Here is a 19856-nt window from a genome sequence, read left to right on the forward strand (position 1 = left end):
TCTCGGTAACCAACCTTTATTTGTTGCTCGGGGTGGCTCCAGGTACAGAGAAACACGCAGCAACGCTCCACAAGTATCTAATTTATCTGTCTTATGCAACATCTGATGCCAAAGTCAAGCTTTGAGCCTCTTCTTCACTCCATTTCTGCACAACCTGGGTGCTTTTGCTCCTTAGTTGACCCGGTAGCTCTTCATCAGCTCCATCAGCATCCTCTCCTCGGTTTCCTTCTGCAGGCTGGTGTTGGTGAGGTGGGTTTCGCCGTCCGTTCCGCAGCTGGCGGGGAACATCCGACCATCCCCGCTCGCGCGCTGCAGCTTCCCGAACAGCCCCCTGCTGCTCTCCCGCTCCGGCTCGCTCAGGAGATCCACGTTTAACCCAAAGCGCTTGGTGCCCGAAAGGCTCCGTAAGATCTGAAGGACGGCATCTCGGTCTTCACGACAGACGTTCTCCGCCAGCACCACGAGGAATTCGCCCAGGAGGCCGAAGCCCAAGTCAGCCTGGAAGATTCTACCCAGGGCCTCCCCTCCGAGCTTCAGCAAAAGCTGGTATTTGTCTTTTCCGCTTTTTAAGCATCGGCGCCAATCTCTGTAAAACTCGGCAGAGGTTCTGGGCAGTTGATCCAGTTCCTGAAGGAAAAAATAGTTACTCAGTTCCTTTTGCTTTGTTGCCACTTAAAGGTTTTTATCACCCCTGCTCCGCTCAGCCTGTGGATGGTGATGTTTCTAATATGGGATGTGACAGCCCAAAGGGGCTGCACAAAGCTTGTGAGGTGCAAGATATAGAAAAAGACGAAGAAATATCAGGTTCCTCCATAGAAACCAGAGAACTCGAGGGGAAAATAATGGAAGAATGATGAGATATGAAACCCAACGTGGATAAACACGGCGGGGTAATCCCAGTTCTAACCAGCCCCAGTGTGGATCCGCTCGGGAAGGGATCTGGAGGCTCAGAGAAAACTTCTGCTCCATCTCGAGCACCATGAAGTAAATCAAAGGGGTGAGGAGATAAAACAGATGAGATGTAAAAGCAGAAAATACGCAGCTGGCCCCGACACGGCGTCTCCTAACGCACGGCATCCGTACCCTCCGCGGCAGAGTTTGCACTAGCAGAGCCGAGCTCAATGTGGCGTCTCCAGATAAAAGGAAATCCTGTTTCATATAATATGTAATTGAACTGCTGAACTCATCACCGCCGATTTAACTGCAAATCAGACTGAAGGAGGATTAAAATGTTTAGGCTTTTATACAGATAGTGAGAACAAGGCACGGCAACATCAGGCTGTGTCTAAACACGAAACGGAGAAGCCCTGGAGATCAGAGCCCGAGCGCTAACGGGATTAGGAACAGGATTTGCTCTGGGGAGATCACGACTCAGCCCAAGCAAATGCTGAGCTGCCAGGAAGAGCTGCAAAAAGATCTCCTAATAAACAGCAAAATTAAACTCAGTGCCAAAAAATCCGTGAGAAACATCTATGGGAAAACATTCCTGGCTACATGTCCAATGCCCCGGACCCTCCAACGTGGGCAAAGCCCATGGGAGAGGACAGGACAGATGTCACTGGACTCACAAAGGACCTGGATAGAAAATGTTTAGTCACTATTGCCCACAATTGAAGTGAGACCTGGACAGGCTGGAGAGTTGAGCAGGGAAAATGTAATGAAATAGAACAAGGGCAAGGGTAGAGTCTTGAATCTGGGCAGGAACAACCCCAGGTTCCAGTGTAAGTTGGGGAATGAGCTGTTGGAGAGCAGCGTAGGGGAAAGGGACCTGGGGGTCCTGGGGACAGCAGGGTGACCATGAGCCAGCACTGGGCCCTTGTGGCCAGGAAGCCAATGGTACCTGGGGTGGGTTAGAAGGGGGTGGTCAGTAGGTCAGAGAGGTTCTCCTGCCCCTCTGCTCTGCCCTGGGGAGACCACACCTGGAATCTTGTGTCCAGCTGTGGCCCCTCAGTTCCAGCAGGACAGGGAACTGCTGGAGAGAGTCCAGCGCAGCCACCAAGATGCTGGAGGGAGTGGAGCATCTCCCGTGTGAGGAAAGGCTGAGGGAGCTGGGGCTCTGGAGCTGGACAAGAGGAGACTGAGGGGGGACTCATTCCTGGGGATCAATATGGAAAGGGGGAGTGTCAGGAGGATGGAGCCAGGCTCTTCTGGTGACAACCAGTGACAGGACAAGGGGCAATGGGTGCAAACTGGAACACAGGAGGTTCCATTTAAATTTGAGAAGCAACTTGTTCCTGGTGAGGGTGGCAGAGCCTGGCCCAGGCTGCCCAGGGGGTTGTGGAGTCTCCTTCTGTGCAGACATTCCAACCCGCCTGGACACCTTCCTGTGTAACCTCATCTGGGTGTTCCTGCTCCATGGGGGGATTGCACTGGATGAGCTTTCCAGGGCCCTTCCAACCCATGACATTCTGGGATTCTGTGAAGGAGCATCCAGGCAGCAGGTTGCAAACAAAACAGCACTTTTCCAAATCATACATAATTAAACCGCGGGGTGAAAAAGAACCGGCTGCGTTCACAGCAGATCCGCGGCCCGTGGCTCTTAAACGCGGTGCTCCAGATGCACAGCCCTGGCTCCCGGGCTCTGAACCGCGGCCAAGCTGGAGAAGCGCGCTCAAGGGAGGGTGTTCTTCTCCAAGAATCTGCTGCTGGCCACCGTCAGAGCCGGGTGCTGGGAGCTCTGCTCCGGCGCCGTGCAGCTGGGCTCAGAATCCCACGGGGCGAAGCAAACTCCTGGTGAAGCAGCTGGTGCTGCTGCTATCAGATGCAAAGTAGGGGCCAAGATGGAGCCCTGTGGTTCTCTAAACACCAGCGTTGCTGGGGACTCGGAGGGTTTGCTCACATGGAGATATAGTTTTGAATAGTTCTTGTGTTTTAAAATAATACCCAACTTATTCCGGAGTGATTTTTAGACGTGGATAAAGTCCCGGAAAGCATCTCCCTCACCTGGGGTATCTCCACGTCGCTGGCTTGCGGGGCCTTGCCGCGGGCTGCACAGGGGTTCCACAGAACGTTCCTCCTCTCGCCCATCTTGTCCTTTTTCTCCAGGGGCTTCAGGTGCGAGGCCAGCACGATGTTCCTGCGGGCAGCGAGAGGGGATGGGGGCCTCAGCAACAGCAAATAGTTTGAGGCTTTGAGCTTTTTCTCTGCGGCAATTTCTGAGTTTGGGCTTTATGCATCATCCAGAGGGACCTGGGCAGGCTGGAGGTGTCCCTGTGAACATCGTGAACTTATAGAATCGTTTCAGTTGGACGAGGCCCTCAGGATCGGAGTCCAACCATAACCCAGCTCCAGCACTAACCCATGTCCCTGAGAACCTCGTCTGAACGCCTTTTAAACCCCTCCAGGGATGGTGACTCCAGCACTGCCCTGGGCAGCCTGTTCCAATGCCCCACAGCCCTTTGGGGAAGAAATTGTTCCCAGATCCAACCTCAACCTCCCCTGGCGCAACTTGAGGCCGTTTCCTCTCATCCTATCACTTGCTCCTTGGGAGAAGAGACCAATGCCCTCCGTGCCACAACCTCCTGTCAGGTAGCTGTAGTTAGCAATAACATCTCCCCTCAGCTCCTGTTCTCCAGGCTGAATAGCCCCAGTTCCCTCAAACGCTCATCATCAGACTCGTGCTCCAGAACTGAACAAGGCCAAGTGCAAGGTCCTGCACAGGGGTCGTGGCAACCCCCGGTATCCACACAGGCTGGGCATGGAGGGGTGGAGAGCAGCCACGTGGAGAAGGACCTGGAGGTGTTGGTTGAGGAGAAGTTCAACATGACCTGCTGTGTGCTCACAGCACAGCAAGTCAGTCATCCCCTGGGCTGCATCCCCAGCCCCGCAGGCAGCAGGTTTGGGGGGATCCTGCCACTCTGCCCCGCTCTGGTGAGACCCCCCTGCAGTGCTGGTCCAGCTCTGGGTCCTCAGCACAGGACACACATGGACCTGCTGGAGAGGGGCCAGAGGAGCCCCAGGAATGATCCGAGGCTGGAACAGCTCTGCTGGGGACAGGTGAGAGAGTTGGGGTGTTCAGAAGAGAAGAGAAGCTCCAGGGAGACCTTAGTGTGGCCTTTCTGGACTTTAAAGGGGCTGATCAGAAAGATGGGGACAGACTTTTGAGCAGGGCCTGTTGTGACAGGACAAGGGGTGATGGTTTGAAAGTAAAGGAGGGAGATTCAGGCTGGACATGAGGAAGGAATTGTTGTCCCTGAGGGTGGTGAGAGCCTGGCCCAGGTTGGCCAGAGAGGTGGTGGATGAACCATCCCTGGAGACATCCCAGGCCAGGCTGGACGGGGCTCTGAGCACCCTGAGCTGGTGAAGATGTCCCTGCTCATGGCAGGGGGGGCACTGGGGCGACTGGGAACGTCCCTTCAACACAAACTGTTCTGTGATTAATGAAGAGGTTAATAGTTTTGTCCTACTTACTGGGGAGGGGACAGTGAGCCATTGCCACCGCTGTTCCATGGCGTGGCCACCATGGGGACCCGCCCTGCAGTTTGCAGAATCCGAGCTCCAACAGAACCAGCCCCAACACCTGCCCGAGAGGTGGGTTGGCCCCGTGGTTGGTGTGACAGCTGGACCACCCAGTGTCCCCTTCCCGGCGTGTCCCCCGTGTCACCTGAAGTCCTCGTAGGAGGGGACGCGCTGGTGCAGCGCCCGCAGCTTGGCCGCGTTCTCCCGCTCCTGCCGCTCGTCGGCCTCCACGGCCGCCCGCAGCTCCCGCGCCAGCGCCCGCGCCTCAGGGGCTCCGGCCGCCATCGTCACCCAGCGGGGCCTGCAGGGACCTGTGGGGACACGGGGACAGGGTCACGCTGGGTGTGTGGGGACACCGCTACTGTCGTGACAGCCCTGTAAATATCACGATAGTCCTGCCAGCAGTGGCCCCAGGGTCTCCACTCATGTCATGATAGTCCTGCTGGGGTTGGCCCTGGGGATCCCGCTCCTATCGTGATAACCCCGCACTTATCACGACAGTCCGGCCAGGGCTGGTCCTGGGGATCCTGCTCCTATCGTGACAACCCTGCAATTATCATGATAGGCCTCCCGGGGCTGGCCTCAGGGACTCCACTCATGTCCCGATAGTCCTGCTGAGGCTGGCCCTGGGGGATCCCGCTCCTGTCATGACAACCCTGCAATTATCACGATAGTCCTGCCAGTGCTGGCCTTAGGGACCCCACTCTTATCGCGACAGCCCTGGCAGGCCACACACATCCCCAGCCCCAGGGACCCGCACTCCCGTCACAACAGCCCGGCCGAGCTGCACATACAGATGGAAACAGGGAAACCTGCTCCTATCGCGACAGCCCCGCCGGGCCAGGCCCGCCGCCGGCCCCGGGGAACCCTCCCTGTATCGTGACAGGGCCACGCCCGCCGCCTGCACCAGGAGACCCTCCCTGTATCGCGACAGGGCCGCGGACTCTCCCCCTCTCCCTCTATCGCGATATCGCCGCCGCCCCCGCCGAGCTCCCGCCGCCGCGCGGGCTCCTCCCGTCGCCATAGCGACCGGGCAGCGCGGCCAGGCCCCGGCGGGGCTGCCCCGGCAATGCCTGACAGAATCGGCCCCGCCGCCCCGAGCGGCTCTGCCCGGCCCGAGGCCACCGAGACCCGCGGACACTGTTCCCGGCCTCGTCCGTCCCGTCCGGCTCTTCCCAGGCGGAAAAGGCGGTCGCTTGGGGCCGTGTCACGACAGGCGGAGTGGACAGCCCGGGGGCCTTCTACGGCGGTGTCGGTGGCTCCGGCGGCGAGGGCAGCGCGGCGGGAGAGAGCGGGACCGGGCCGGGTGAGCCGAGGCGGGGGCGGGGGAGCCGGAGGGCGCTTGGCGGGCAGGCCGGGCCCTGGGGGCCGTGCGGGGCTCCGGGGGGCGGCGGGCGGGCCCGGGGGTGGCGCACGGTGCAAGGCCGGTGAGGCGGCGGGTGCTGGGGGAGCCCCGGGGAAGCCCCGGGTGCGCCGTCTGACCCTCCCCTGTCCCCCAGCATGGACACCGACCTGTACGACGAGTTCGGGAACTACATCGGGCCCGAGCTGGACTCGGACGATGATGATGACGACTTGGGAAGAGAGTCCAAGGACCTGGACGAGGTGAGCGGGGGGGACTGAGCGTCCCGGGGGAGCCTCGTCCTGCCCGGGACCCCCACGGGGCGAGCACCGCGGGCTTCACAAGCTGCCGGTGATTGCTTCCCCTGCTGGGCTCAGATTCTGCTTTGAGGTGTTGTTCGGTGGTTGAGTTTGGCTCCTGGAGATCGGGGTGGGTTTGGTGTTTAAAGGATTCAGCAGAACGGTTTGTGTTGAAGGGACGTTCCCAGTCGCCCCAGTGCCCCCCCTGCCATGAGCAGGGACATCTTCACCAGCTCAGGTTGCTCAGAGCCCCGTCCAGCCTGGCCTGGGATGTCTCCAGGGATGGTTCATCTACCACCTCTCTGGCCAACCTGGGCCAGGCTCTCAACACCCTCAGGGACAACAATTCCTTCCTCATGTCCAGCCTGAATCTCCCTCCTTTACTTTCAAACCATCACCCCTTGTCCTATCGCAACTGCTCAAAAGTCTGTCCCCTGGGAAGGGAAACACAAAATCTTGGTTTGAGTCGTGATTAGAACTGGGAGCTGCATTTGGCGTTTTTATTTGTGTGAATGGAGGATCCGTATCCATTCCGTGAGCTCTTCAAGCCTTTAGTAACACACACAACAGCACAGCAGAATTGCAGGGAGCTCAGCTCCTTGGTGTGATGGTAGAACGAGACCCCACAGGCTCTAGAGTAGAGTGGGGAGGGCAGCAGAGGCTGCTCCATCACACTGGGGAGCATCAAGCACCGAGGAAGCCCCATCTCGTGTCCTGTTCCTGCAGTTCCTCGGGGTTTTGTCATGTGGGTGAGCAAGGGGTGGGAGTTGTTGCCTGTGCAGGCCTCTCTGTGGATCTTCTTGCTGTTCGTTTTCAAGGTGCTGCTAGAATTTGGCAGGAATGGGTGTGTTCCTTGCAGAGGAACCTCTGCAAACCACTCTGGGCTGGGCGGGAGGTGCTGGGGCCACCTTGGTTCCCTGGCTGGGTTTGTGTTTCTTTCCCTGTACAACACCAAACCTGCCCTTCCTGGGGTGCCCGGTGTTTGTAAAGCGCTTTGGTGCGGGCGGCAGCTCAATGTGAGTGTTGGTTGCAGCTGGAGGACGATGACGATGATGATGACATGGGGGACCACGACGAAGACCACCCGGGGATGGAGGTGGTGCTGCACGAGGATAAGAAGTACTACCCCACCGCCGAGGAGGTGTACGGACCCGAAGTAGAGACCATCGTACAAGAGGAAGACACACAGCCCCTCACTGGTGAGTGGTGGAGGGAGGAGAAGGCTCTCAATGGATCCTGGGGAAAGGGAAAATAGTGTTTCATTCTGTTTTAATGCCCCTTCCCTATTCCCTCTCCGACTCTTGTCTGTCCAGCAGTGCGCAGATTAGGGCGCTCAGGACTCTTAAAAACGCCAAACAAACTGTCTTTTGAACAACAGATATTGAAAAATGCTGGAAAGATGCTTGAGGAGAAATAAAAATGTGTCGAAATCATCTCATTTGACCCCTCTGTAAGAGAGTAAACTGGTTCAGTTGGAAGGGACCTGCAACAATCATCTGGTACAACCGCTTTTATAAAAAAACTGAGAGAATCTGTCAGCTTGAACATCGTGTTTTTGTCTGCAAAAGTGTCTGTGACCGTTCCTGCCGGGCTCAGGATCTCTGGAAACAGCCGTTTATTGTTCTTTCTCTTGTTTTCAGAGCCAATTATTAAACCCGTGAAAACCAAAAAGTTCTCTTTGATGGAACAGACGTTACCGGTCACCGTCTACGAGATGGAGTAAGTTGGACGGGGGGGATGACGCGTGGCTGTTGGCTCGGGCCATCTGTGCTGCGATTTCCTCGCTGGCTGTTGTTCGCAGGCGGATTTTGGGGGGCAGAGGGTGTGTGCTGCGTGGGGGAGGCAGATTTGGGGGCATTTGCTCTGTTTCTTACCAACAGCAGCAACAGAACTCTGAGTGCAGCCGTTTCCCAGATTTTAAATGAAAAACAAGAGGAACACAGTACAAGACCAACCATTTTACAGATATTTTCCCTCCGCAGCTGCAGCACAGGGCTTATTTTTCTGAAATAGAACGTAACTCTTACCTCAACGGTTGATCTAGAGCTTGATAATCAAAACCCTCATGGTGCAGATTTGCTGAAGTTCAGTTTTCTTGACTGGCATGTGGCGCATGTTGGGGCATTTTGGGTCGATCCCAGTCACTGCTGCCTTAAATTATTTCCCATTTACCCCAGAGGAGTTTCTGGGGGGAATTTTCACGCCGCTGGTTGTATGTACAGCCGTGCATAGGTCACTATGACGCTGCAGTGAAACTGTGCCCAACGGTCCCTTTGGGTTGTGTCCCACCAGGGTTGGGAGCAAACCTGGAAATAAATCAAAATGAATTTCAAAATCACGGAATGGACTGGGTTGGAAAAGACCTCAGAGATCATCCAGTCCAACCCTTGGTCCAAATCCAGTCCGTTGACAGATCATGGCACTAAGTGCCATGTCCAATCTCAGTTTAAACACCTCCAGGGCCGGTGAGTCCAGCACCTCCCTGGGCAGCCATTCCAATGCCTGACCACTCTCTGCAAAGAATTGCTTCCTAATCTCCAGCCTAAATTTCCCCTGGCAGAGTTGAAGCCCATGGCCCCTTGTCCTATTGCTGATGCCTGGGAGAAGAGCCCAATCCCCACCCGGCTAGAACTGCCCTTCAGGTAGTTCTAGAGAGTGCTGAGCTCAGCTCTAAGCCTCCTCTTCTCCAGACTAAACAAGCCCAGCTCCCTCAGCCTCTCCCTATGGGTCTTGTGTTCAAGTCCCTTCCCCAGTCTTGTTGACATCTCACACAACTTTGGCAAGGAATAAAAACGGTTGTTTCTTTCTCTATTACAAATATAATCTCAGCGTCAACGTCGGCTTTTTGCCGACGGGCAGAGGGCTCCGTATCCTCGCGTGCGCCGCGGTTCTGTACGTTGTCTATTTGAGGATGAACAGATTGAGCTGCGTGAGCGTCTCGTCAGGCTCAGCTTTCCACACGCCACTTTGGGGCTCATCAGAGCTTTTCTCCCATTTTTAAGTCGCTTTCAGGTGTAAATCCCAGACCTGTGTGCCGAACACACCCTGGCATGCGCAGTCACCAAGGATCCTCTTATTTTCCAGCAATACGATTTTGCTGGAGTTCGTGTTCCGTCACTTGGATGCCCAGGACCTTTTTCTCCTCGGGGTCATGTTCATCGATCAGACACTTTTTGATTCGACCAGATTTAAACCACAGAGCCCGCTGGGGCTGATTTTTCTCAGCAGCCCCTTTCGCTCTTAGTGACCTCGTCTCTTCGTTATCTGCCGCCTTCCTGATCCCCGTGTCCTCTGCTCGTTCCATCTCTAATTAATTCCTCCTCGTCCTGTTCGTTGCTATAAATGGTTCGGATGGGGCTAAGAGAAATTCCCTGTGGGACGTAGCCAGAAACCTGCAAGCTCGGTATTGATTTCCCATTTAGCCTTATTTTAAGACCAATAAGCAAGCTTTTAATCAGTATTATCATCGATTTTTTTATTTTTTAGCTCTTAATCAAAATGTTGCGCGTTAAGGAGTCTGCAGCATTGGTGAAAATGAAATCTTTTTAAACAGGAGATGATTTGACAGTGCTTATTTTGTGTGGGCCCACAGCAATATACACGTGTTTTATAGCCTCCCGTTATTGTTTCGAGGCGTTAGTAATTTAGGATCTCAATTATAATTTGGCCGGGATCCAGGCAGAAGTGACCGGCCCCTCATTTCCCAGCTCAGTTAGAGCTCTAAAAGGGTTTACATTCTGTTCCTGTTCCCTCGAGTCCCTGGGAACATCACTGTTTTAAGACCTGAAAAGCAGAATTAATGGCCCGCAGAGCCCCGTGGCCACTTTTTAAAACTGCGTGGGGTGCTCGTTATCCAGCTCTCTGATTAACTTGATGACCTGCCACTATTTGAGTGGAAGTATTTCATCATCTGAGTATGTGGATGTGACTTTTGCTCTAATACTGACTAGAAGAGACGAAAAATCTTCAATAATATTCCCTTGCTGGCAGTTTTACCAGCTCCGTATCCTCCCACCCACTGCCATCTGTCTGGGACTCCAACTCTCTCGTCCTTCCCATCTGGAAGGTGGGATTCGTCCTCCGCAGGGCAGCGCCAGAATGAAAGTTTGGAGAGGATTCAGGGGGCACCTTGGAGAGAAAGCAGAGCTGAAATGGCACCTGCTTTTCTTAGACGCGGCAGAAGCCTCCAACAGTCTTTTGTGTTTTGTTCCTCCAGTTTCCTGGCAGATCTGATGGACAACTCGGAGCTGATTCGGAACGTGACGCTGTGCGGGCACCTTCACCACGGCAAGGTAGCGGGAGGATCCCGCGGGGATCGGGTGGTTTTAAGCACTGGTTTGGTGCTCAGACTGTCGCTCCTGAGCCCTCCAGCTCTCAGCAGTGCTCACTGTCCACTCCTCTTGCTTTTATTTCATAGAATCATAGAGTATTTTGGGTTGAAGGGACCTTCAGAGCCCACCCAGTGCCCCCCTGCCATGAGCAGGGACATCTTCACCAGCTCAGGTTGCTCAGAGCCCCGTCCAGCCTGGCCTGGGATGTCTCCAGGGATGGTTCATCTACCACCTCTCTGGCCAACCTGGGCCAGGCTCTCACCACCCTCAGGGACAACAATTCCTTCCTCATCTCCAGCGTGAATCTCCCTCCTTTACTTTCAAACCATCACCCCTTGTCCTGTCACAACAGGCCCTGCTCAAAAGTCTGTCCCCGTCTTTCTGATCAGCCCTTTTTAAGCCTGGAAAGGCCACACTAAGGTCTCCCCGGAGCTTCTCTTCTCTTCTGAACACCCCAACTCTCTCACCTGTCCCCAGCAGAGCTGTTCCAGCCTCGGATCATTCCTGTGGCTCCTCTGGCCCCTCTCCAGCAGCTCCATGTGTGTCCTGTGCTGAGGACCCAGAGCTGGACCAGCACTGCAGGGGGGTCTCACCAGAGCGGGGCAGAGGGGCAGGATCCCCCCAAACCTGCTGCCCACGGGGCTGGAGATGCAGCCTGGGGGACAACTGACCTGCTGTGCTGTGAGCACACAGCCGGCTCATGTTGAGCTTCTCCTCAACCAACACCCCCAGGTCCTTCTCCTCGTGGCTGCTCTCCACCCCTCCATCCCCAGCTCCTCTGAAGGTCCATTTGCAGGTTTTCTTTCATCCACGTGGAAATAATAACATGCCCGACTTTCTTTGTCCTGCTGCTGGAGGGGTGGGGTTGTACCTGTGTTTTCTGAACGCACTCACCTCCTTTCTCACGTGGTTTCGTATTTTTCAGACGTGTTTTGTTGACTGCCTGATAGAACAGACACACCCAGAAATCCGCAAGCGCTACGACCAGGACGTAAGTGAGCTGTGCGTGTTCCTGCCCTGGAACACGGGTTGTGTTTTACACTCGGAGGGCACAGGATTGTACGTGGGGAAAACGAGGTTTAGTGATAAGAACATAGAGTTGGGAAGCCAGAGCTCAGTCCTGATTCTGTGTCTGTCACCTGCCACCTTCACCCTGTGTAAAGAGTTATTGTGTTCTGCTTCAAACTCGATATTTGCTACCGAAATGTGATATACCGGCTTTTGTTTTGTCTTTGCAGCTTTGCTACACTGATATATTGTTCACAGAGCAAGAGGTGAGTGAGTTCTGTACAATAAGCAGCGACTTTTATCCAGTTGTCTCATGCTTTACTCATAGTTACTGCTGGCAGATTCCTCTTCCATTTTAGCATCTTCTTGTGCTTTCCACATTTTTATTATTTCTTTATCAATAAAATGATAAGTAGTTGGACCAGTAAGATCCCTGGTCCAGCTTTCTTTATCAGGACAACCTTTGTGATGTTGAAAATCTATAGCAGAGTTACTCCAGCATATGGGTAACTCTTAGTTTCTTGGAGAGAAAGAAGTAGAAGGGGTTGGCAGCATTAGAGGCTGAAGAGAACTATGGTTTCAAAAGAAACATATTTCTCCTCGGTTTCCTTCGATGGGAACTCTTAGCTCTGCCTCCATGTGGTTGGGAATCTTACTTTGTCCTACTCGCTAAATATTGTCATGACCAGAACAATCCTATGAAGCAGTTTGTTCTTTTAATGCTTCACTTCATACTACGGGGGGTCAAATCTGCTGCTTTGTGGTGAAACTTGATAACAGCAGAAGGGTGAAAGCACAGGAAAAACAAGCATTTGCTGTCGCTGGGGTTGTGTCTCATACTTCCTGAGCTGACATGAGGCGGGGATTGTGCTCCCCAGTCTGAACCAGTATGGGTGGAGGAGCGGGACTGGGGACCGGAGGTTGTTCCTCCCTCCCTGGGTGCGGGAGGTTGGGTTGGGTGGATGTTCCGTTTTCCATCTCTCTCATTTTTCCTCGGCCATCTTCTACATCTTTACATGGTGATGTGTTTTCTCTTTTAACGGATAATCCCGATTTCCTGCCTTGCAGAGGGGAGTGGGGATCAAGAGCACACCGGTGACTATTGTGCTGCCGGACACCAAAGGAAAGTCTTTTCTCTTCAACATCATCGACACCCCAGGTGATTGTGTAATCCCACTGATGGCAGCACCACGTGTGGGTGGGATATGTGACCATATGAACCCAGATTTCTCATTAATAAACCCCTTCGGTCCGCTGGACGGTGCTGAACAGAACAAACGCAAACAGGGATGGTTAATGAGGGTTTCAAAGAGCTCTGTCTCAGCTTGCGGGTTTGTGTAGCGTTGGCTCTCAGAAAAGCAAAGAATCTGGACCCTGAAACGTCAGGGATTCGGCTGGAAATGTCACTTGGGTGCCATGAAACCCTGAGACGTTTTTATTCGCAGGTGCGAACACACATTTTGTGTGTTTTATAGACGATCCCAGCCTAGTCCTGAGCCTGCAGCTAAATTCCTTCTTCCAAAATCACTCCCAGCTGTAAGGACTGTGCAGCTGGCTCTTAGTCAGGCTTATGTCTCCGATTAACTGACCTAATTGAGAGCTAATGAGGCTGAAAATGTGTTTTGCTCAAGTATACAAGGAGCTGGATTTTCCAGGTATCATCATGCACAGCGGGAACGGAGCTTCTCTTGCCCCAGAGTGAGACTCAGCAAGTTCCCTTCAGCCTCTGACAAGCTTCTGTGGGGGGAAAGTAATCATGGATCAACTTGTTGTAAGAAACTAAGGCCAAACTTTAGGAAAGAGGGTCTTGAGACACATCTGTTGAGTCGCAGCTCGAGATGCGGGAGGTTAGAGCGCAGGAGGAGGCTGGAGGGAGAGGCATCTGTTGTTCTTTGGTGCGAAGTCATCTCCCTCCTTTCCCTGAAGTACTTGCACAGAGCTGTGAGAAAAACAGTAACAAATGTGCCTGTTGAAGTTGTTGTTGTGTTTATTCTCAAAAAATAGCATTAAAGCTGAAGCGGATCCCCACCCCTCTGCGCTGCCGGCATCAGGACTTACTCTGGTTCTCAACATTGTTTTGTGTTTTCGAAGGTCACGTCAATTTTTCCGATGAGGTGACAGCCGGCCTTCGCATTTCGGATGGCGTCGTGCTCTTCATCGATGCGGCTGAGGGGGTGAGTGCTGGCGTCTCCTGGGTTAACATCCAGATCTCTTCCTCTGGGGTCTTTGATCCCGCCTCGATGGGTTCAGCTTTCCACGCTGAAGGGATTTTGGAGGATGGTTTGGGAAGTGAGAGTGTTTTCCAGCCAAAACAGCGAGTCAAGCTTCTGCATCCAGGGCTGACGTGACAACCTGTACACCGATTATCTAACTCATTTGTGTCTCCATCCCCAGGACACCTAAAATCGAGCAGGTTATTTACATCAGGGATGTCCAATGGGGTAGAATTTAAGGAATTCGGTTGGGTTAGCACCTATTTCTCTCTTTCTGGAGGACTATCTGAGCGCTGGTGGCCGAGTTCAGGCTTTTCCACCCCCATGCAGCATAAGGGTCGCTGCTCTGCCTGTGACACCCCAGATGGCGTTTTGCGGAGGGCTTTTCCCAGCGGTGTTGGTGCTGGTTATCCCCGCAGGTGATGCTGAACACGGAGAGGCTGATCAAGCACGCGGTGCAGGAGAGGCTGGCGGTCACCGTCTGCATCAACAAGATAGACCGGCTGATCCTGGAGCTCAAGCTGCCGCCCACCGATGCGTATTACAAACTGCGACACATCGTAGACGAAGTTAACGGCCTGATCAGGTACGGGTGGTGGGGGTGATGCTTCCTTAGGGTTTGCTGGCCCTGTTCTTTTGTAGCTCTGTTTCTTTGCTTAAAACCCCACGAGTTTATCTCTTGATGTGTTGAATTATAGAAAACAGGGCAGAAGAACAACCGGAAATCCATCTTAGCCAAAATATTGAATTATACAGGAAGAGCTGATCCTGCCTGAATTCTGACAAACTTCTCAGGATTGGCTCTTTCTCCCCCCATTAAAAAGTAGGGAAAGTGGACGTATGACCGGAGTGCGGAGATTCTGTGCTCCCAGATGTCTCAAATACACTGAGATTGTCCAGGCTGTATCCTTATTTTGGCTGTGACTCTTATTTCAGTTGGAAAAGACCCTTGAGATCATCGAGTCCAACCATAACCCAACTCCACGCTAACCCGTGTCCCTGAGAACCTCATCCACATGTCTCCAGAGATGGTGACTCCACCACTGCCCCGGGCAGCCCGTTGAACTCATTAAAACTGTTTCAGTTCTATCCCTACATTATTTGCCTTGGATCATCTTTTTCCTTGCTTGATTGACCAGCTTTGCTGCCTATTTTTTAGGGGAAGAAAAACTCTGACCTAGCAAAAAATACAAAGCACTTGTGCTGGTAACTTTTTAGCTCTATGTCTTCAAATATTTCTCTGCACACCAATGCTTAGAGGTTTATAGTGACCCTGAAATTCCGATGGCGAGTAAACTGCAGTTGGTTTTAAGATGCGATTTGGCAATGTAGAAGCCTTGACTCTCGCATACTGGTGCGGGAAGTGGATTTAAGTGTCTTCCTTGGTTCGTAACATTGATTTTGTTTCTTGTCTCTGACACCTGTCTCCTCTCAGCATGTATTCCACCGACGAGAACCTCGTTCTGTCTCCCCTTCTGGGCAACGTGTGTTTCTCCAGCTCACAGTACAGCATCTGCTTCACGCTGGGATCTTTTGCAAAGATTTATGCAGACACATATGGTGAGGATTATCCAGAAACCTTCTACACTTTAACATCTCGTTTCCCAACCTTTTTCTGGTGAGGCTTTCTGAGCCTTTCAGCTGCACAAACGTAGCCAGTATGTGCACTCTTGAATTTCTAGGAGTTCAGAGGTGCTGCAGATTTGAGCCCTGGGTGGTAAAAAGCAAAAATACTGTTGCTTTTAACTAGCTAGTTTCTCCTGATAAATGTTTCTTGAGTCAGAAGCCAATATTTTATACATACCCTTAAGCGGCAAAACAAGTCTTGAAGGCAAGTGGATGTGTCGTGCTTTCCCTCCTGCCCCGAGCAGCTCAGGAGCGAGGCGGTTAAGCTCAACCTGCCTTTTCACAAAAGCCTCCGGAGCCTGAGACTCAGCTGCAGCCGGGTGCAAGCTTGGCCCACAAGGTTTTGCACTCTTGCCCTCTTTCTTTTTTAAGAAACTGTCTTTTGCTGGCTTTGACTTAATTTCCCATTCCCCAGGTGCCCGCTCAGGGCAATCTGCCGCTTGGAAAAGCGCGGCCTTGCGCTGGCGTAACCCAGCTGCGCGGCCCAGGCTTTTGAAGTCTCACACCGGGGAATTTGGGGTGATCTGCCGCAGCCGCAAGCAGGGGAAGGAGGATGTTGCAAAGCAGCTGGTTTAGCTCTGGCAGAGGAACGAGCCTGAGGGGGATGAAGTTGTAGAGGTCAGGGACTGACGTGTCAGGGCTATCGCACGTCCTCATGAGTTTGGAGAAATAAATGAGCTCCCTGGTTGTCGCAGCGTTAACTGCGAGGGCAATGCCCCTTTGCGGGGCTGATAAAGATGCAGGCGCAGTTGGGAGGAGACGTGATCCGCGTGGGACAGACACGAGCCGAACGGGTGCTTGAAATCAGCAACGTTCGACGTGGCCACCAGGGATTTTATGTGCAGCCACCACACTTCAGCTAACATGAGTTATAGGAGTTTAACTGTCAAAACCGCAGCCACCGTGAAATTTCTTACGCTTGCACATCTGCCCAAAGCAAAAGCTTGTTTGGGAACTGCTGTAAATTATCACCGCTGTCTTATTCTTTGTAAATCTACCGTGACAGCTGAGCGCTGCCCTGTTCCTTCAGCGCTTGGGTGTTTGGCCGTGTGCTTAGCGCATCAGCCGAAAAAGAGAAGAGAACCTGGAGATGTTCAGCAAGGCAGAAAACGCTCGCGATGAGCCTGCGGGGCAGATGGGGTGTGAGCCGGCGCTGCACCTTGACACTGCGGCGTGAGCGGCAGGAAAATGCAGCAGATGTAGCCGGGTTCCTGCAGCGTGGCGTCTGGCGGCCCCGCGCTTCTCGGCTCTAACCTTGGGTGTAATTAACAGTCGAAATGTTCCTGAGAAATCAGTGTGTGAACTGGCCTCGCTGGGCTGTTTTCTGCCCACCTGCTCAGGGCTTAATCGTTTATTCAGAATTAGGACCAGCATCGGTCCATTAAATCGGATCCTCAGGGTTGTTTTAAAAGCCTAAACCCAAAGATTTCCAAGATGAGAGAAATCCAGAGCCATCTGATAGACCTTTGTCATTTGCTTTTTCCCTTTAGGAGACATCAATTACCAGGAGTTTGCGAAGCGGCTCTGGGGTGACATCTACTTCAACCCGAAGACGTAAGAAGCCTGTTTAAATGTCTATTACTCTATTGCTGGTTTTTTTCCTCCTTTCCCTGTAAAACATGGGCAAGATGCCCACCCAAGGTCCCTTCCAGCCTTAGTTGTCCTGTGATGGAGTAATATCTGGGAATGGTTGAGTGGGGCTCCTGCTTGGTGTGAATCCACGTGGTTCTTTTGAATCCCATAAGCAGGAGCAGAGCCTGCTCTGGGTTTTTTTTGGAGCACATGCGACTCCCATGTCCGTGAATGCTTCCCGGGGGGGTGTTGGGAGGGAGAAGGTGACCTGGGGAGAGCAGGGGCCGTGTTTGCAGTAGTTCTTGCTCCTCATATCTCTCCTTGTATCCCCCAACAGCCGCAAGTTCACCAAAAAGGCCCCAACGAGCAGCTCCCAGCGCAGCTTCGTGGAGTTCATTCTGGAGCCCCTGTACAAGATCTTGGCTCAGGTGTGTGCTGGTTCCTTCTTCCCGCAGCTCCCGGTAGGAGCAGCCGAGGGCTGGACACGATGCGATGGTGTGGCTGGTGCCCATGGGACTCACCCGTCCTGTTACATAGTGTGATCTTCACAGATTGCTGGATTTGGAGAGCAGACTAACGACGAGCAAGCCTGTAACAGCTTCTCCTTGCAAATAGATCCTTATATTGCACAGTTAGAGCTGCCTTTGCTTTTCTTAGTGTGCCTGAATATCAGCCGAGTGATAATGATGATCTTAATGGTCTCAAAGATGATCTTAAGGGACTCTTCCAACCAAAATGATTCTCCGATAGTTTGACCCAACCGGTTTTTTTGTGAGTGCTGAACCAGGGCAGGTCAGGAGCTGCGAGGGTGATGCTGGTGAAGCTGCACCTGGGAGTTGTTGGCTCTGACACTCACAGTGATGCTGAGCGTGGTGCTGCTTGTCTTGCAGGTGGTGGGGGACGTGGACACGACCCTGCCCAGGACGCTGGATGAACTTGGCATCCACCTGACCAAAGAGGAATTGAAACTGAACATTCGGCCCCTGCTGCGGCTCGTCTGCAAGAAGTTCTTTGGGGAATTCACAGGTAAATGCTGTTGGTCTTCCCCTCTGCAATCCTCCCAATACCCTCGTCTCACATCAGCAGAGTTCAGGGCTGTGGTTTTAACCCGAGCTTCAATACAACCATGACAGCCGCTCACCTGCTCCCTCCCCAGCCCTCAAATAGGGGAGAGAATCGGAAGGAAAGGGAGAAACTTGGATTGAGATGAACACAGTTTAATAAAATAACAAAATACTAATACGCTACTAGTAAACAGATACATAATAGAATATAAAAAAAAAGATACTCAATGCAATTCCTCACGACCTCCAGCCAGTGCCAGGAAGCAGCGCCTGGTCCTGAACAGCTAATCCCAAAGAGAGAGAAAAATAAAGGCAGAAAGGCCCAGAGGCCTCTGCAAAATGGCAAAAGGCTGAACTAAACATACTGAGCAGAACTCCCCCAGCTCTGACAAAAAGAATGAAGAAGCAAGAGAGAGAAAGAGAGACCGAAAGGTCCTGACACTCCTTAAGTATGAAGCCTGATGCTAACGGGCTGGAACACTCTGACTGCTCAGTCTGGGTGTCAGTCCAGCTCTGTCTGTCCATCCGCTTCCTCGCTGCCTCACACCTGCGAGCAGAGCTCAGAGTGTCCTTGGCTCTCAGACCGGAGCAATTAAACACATTAAGTCTGTGCTGGGCTGTTATCTTTTGTTCTCGAAGTCCAACAATGACCGTGCTAGCTAGGAAATAAGAAGGCTTCTAACTGCACGAAGAAAATTAACTCATTTTCAGCCAAACCAGCATGGTGTATTACAGCCAGGGAGGGCTCACTTCTACAGACCCCTTCTCAGCTTTCCAAATCTAAAATACTAAACCAATATCAAAATACTAAACCAATTGACTAATGGACAGGAAGCTCAACATGAGCCACCAGTGTGCCCAGGTGGCCAAGAAGGCCAATGGTGTCCTGTCCTGTATCCAAACCAGCGTGGTCAGCAGGACAAGGGCAGTGATCCTTCCCCTGTGCTCTGCATTGGGGAGGCCACACCTGCAGTGTTGTGTTCAGTTCTGGGCCCCTCAGGTCAGGAAAGAGATTGAAGTGCTGGAGCGGGTCCAGAGAAGAGCAACAAGACTGGGGAAGGGACTTGAACACAAGCCCTATGGGGAGAGGCTGAGGGAGCTGGGCTTGCTTAGTCTGGAGAAGAGGAGGCTTAGAGCTGAGCTCAGCACTCTCTAGAACTACCTGAAGGGCAGTTCTAGCCAGGTGGGGATTGGGCTCTTCTCCCAGGCATCAGCAATAGGACAAGGGGCCATGGGCTTCAACTCTGCCAGGGGAAATTGAGGCTGGAGATGAGAAAGCAATTCTTTGCAGAGAGAGTGGTCAGGCATTGGAATGGCTGCCCAGGGAGGTGCTGGACTCACCGGCCCTGGAGGTTTTTAAACTGAGACTGGACATGGCACTTAGTGCCATGATCTAGTCAATGGACTGGAGTTGGACCAAGGGTTGGACTGGATGATCTCTGAGGTCTTTTCCAACCCAGTCGATTCTGTGATTCTGTGACTTGCCCAAAGCACAGCTCGAGACACTGCTGACATCTTCCCCGTTGCTGTGCGCACACTGCTGTCCGAGTGGCTTTGTCTTGTGTTTATTGGCGTCTGTTTCTTTCCTCTACTCTGCTTACTCGTGTTCTCATGCAGCATTATTACTTTTCCAGGCTTTGTGGACATGTGTGTGCAGCACATCCCTTCCCCGAAGGTGGGAGCCAAGACGAAAATCGAACATACATACACCGGTGGCGTGGACTCTGATCTAGGGGAGGCCATGAGCGAATGCGACCCTGATGTAAGGCAACTCTTCTGCTTTGCTCCGCGTGTCCCAGAGCGTGGCAAATACGCCCCTCCTCGCGTTGCCCTGACAGGGCAGCTGCCTCCCAGCAGCCATCCGCACACATTTGACTGCCAGCGTTTCAAAACCTCTCATCCGATACTGAAACAAATCTCTTTGCTCTGAGAAACTTGCGCTG

General features: G+C 53.0%; 2 protein-coding genes and 1 long non-coding RNA gene across 6 annotated transcripts in view; 1 reads left to right on the forward strand and 2 right to left on the reverse strand.

Moving 5' to 3' along the window:
* CCDC103 (coiled-coil domain containing 103) lies at window positions 1-5608 on the reverse strand. Of its 4 annotated transcripts, none has more exons than XM_065039852.1 (4): window positions 5590-5608; window positions 4604-4769; window positions 2944-3076; window positions 1-627 (listed from the first exon to the last, which is right to left on the reverse strand). In XM_065039852.1, exons 2-4 carry the CDS (start codon window positions 4741-4743, stop codon window positions 172-174), a joined length of 729 nt encoding a protein of 242 aa, XP_064895924.1. In that variant the 5' UTR covers window positions 4744-4769; window positions 5590-5608; the 3' UTR covers window positions 1-171. The 4 variants fall into 4 exon arrangements, with proteins under 4 accessions (XP_064895924.1, XP_064895925.1, XP_064895923.1 ...); XM_065039853.1 differs by lacking the exon at window positions 5590-5608 and adding an exon at window positions 5378-5475 and having other exon boundaries at window positions 4604-4768; XM_065039851.1 differs by lacking the exon at window positions 5590-5608 and having other exon boundaries at window positions 4604-5287.
* The window catches only part of LOC135576164 (uncharacterized), a 42992-nt gene that overhangs the window by 20509 nt on the left and 2627 nt on the right, over window positions 1-19856 (reverse strand). The window lies entirely within an intron of this gene.
* The window catches only part of EFTUD2 (elongation factor Tu GTP binding domain containing 2), a 25901-nt gene continuing 11586 nt past the window's right edge, over window positions 5542-19856 (forward strand). The window contains exons 1-15 of the mRNA XM_065039838.1: window positions 5542-5764; window positions 5958-6063; window positions 7133-7298; window positions 7740-7818; window positions 10316-10391; window positions 11356-11421; window positions 11669-11704; window positions 12507-12597; window positions 13530-13612; window positions 14071-14237; window positions 15087-15211; window positions 16768-16831; window positions 17187-17277; window positions 17740-17875; window positions 19548-19675. Coding sequence (XP_064895910.1) covers window positions 5959-6063; window positions 7133-7298; window positions 7740-7818; window positions 10316-10391; window positions 11356-11421; window positions 11669-11704; window positions 12507-12597; window positions 13530-13612; window positions 14071-14237; window positions 15087-15211; window positions 16768-16831; window positions 17187-17277; window positions 17740-17875; window positions 19548-19675 — 1413 coding nt within the window. The 5' untranslated portion in view covers window positions 5542-5764; window position 5958. The remainder of the gene's footprint in view (window positions 5765-5957; window positions 6064-7132; window positions 7299-7739; window positions 7819-10315; window positions 10392-11355; window positions 11422-11668; window positions 11705-12506; window positions 12598-13529; window positions 13613-14070; window positions 14238-15086; window positions 15212-16767; window positions 16832-17186; window positions 17278-17739; window positions 17876-19547; window positions 19676-19856) is intronic.

The sequence above is a fragment of the Columba livia genome, chromosome 23, assembly GCF_036013475.1.
Source record: "Columba livia isolate bColLiv1 breed racing homer chromosome 23, bColLiv1.pat.W.v2, whole genome shotgun sequence".
Lineage (NCBI taxonomy): Eukaryota > Metazoa > Chordata > Aves > Columbiformes > Columbidae > Columba > Columba livia.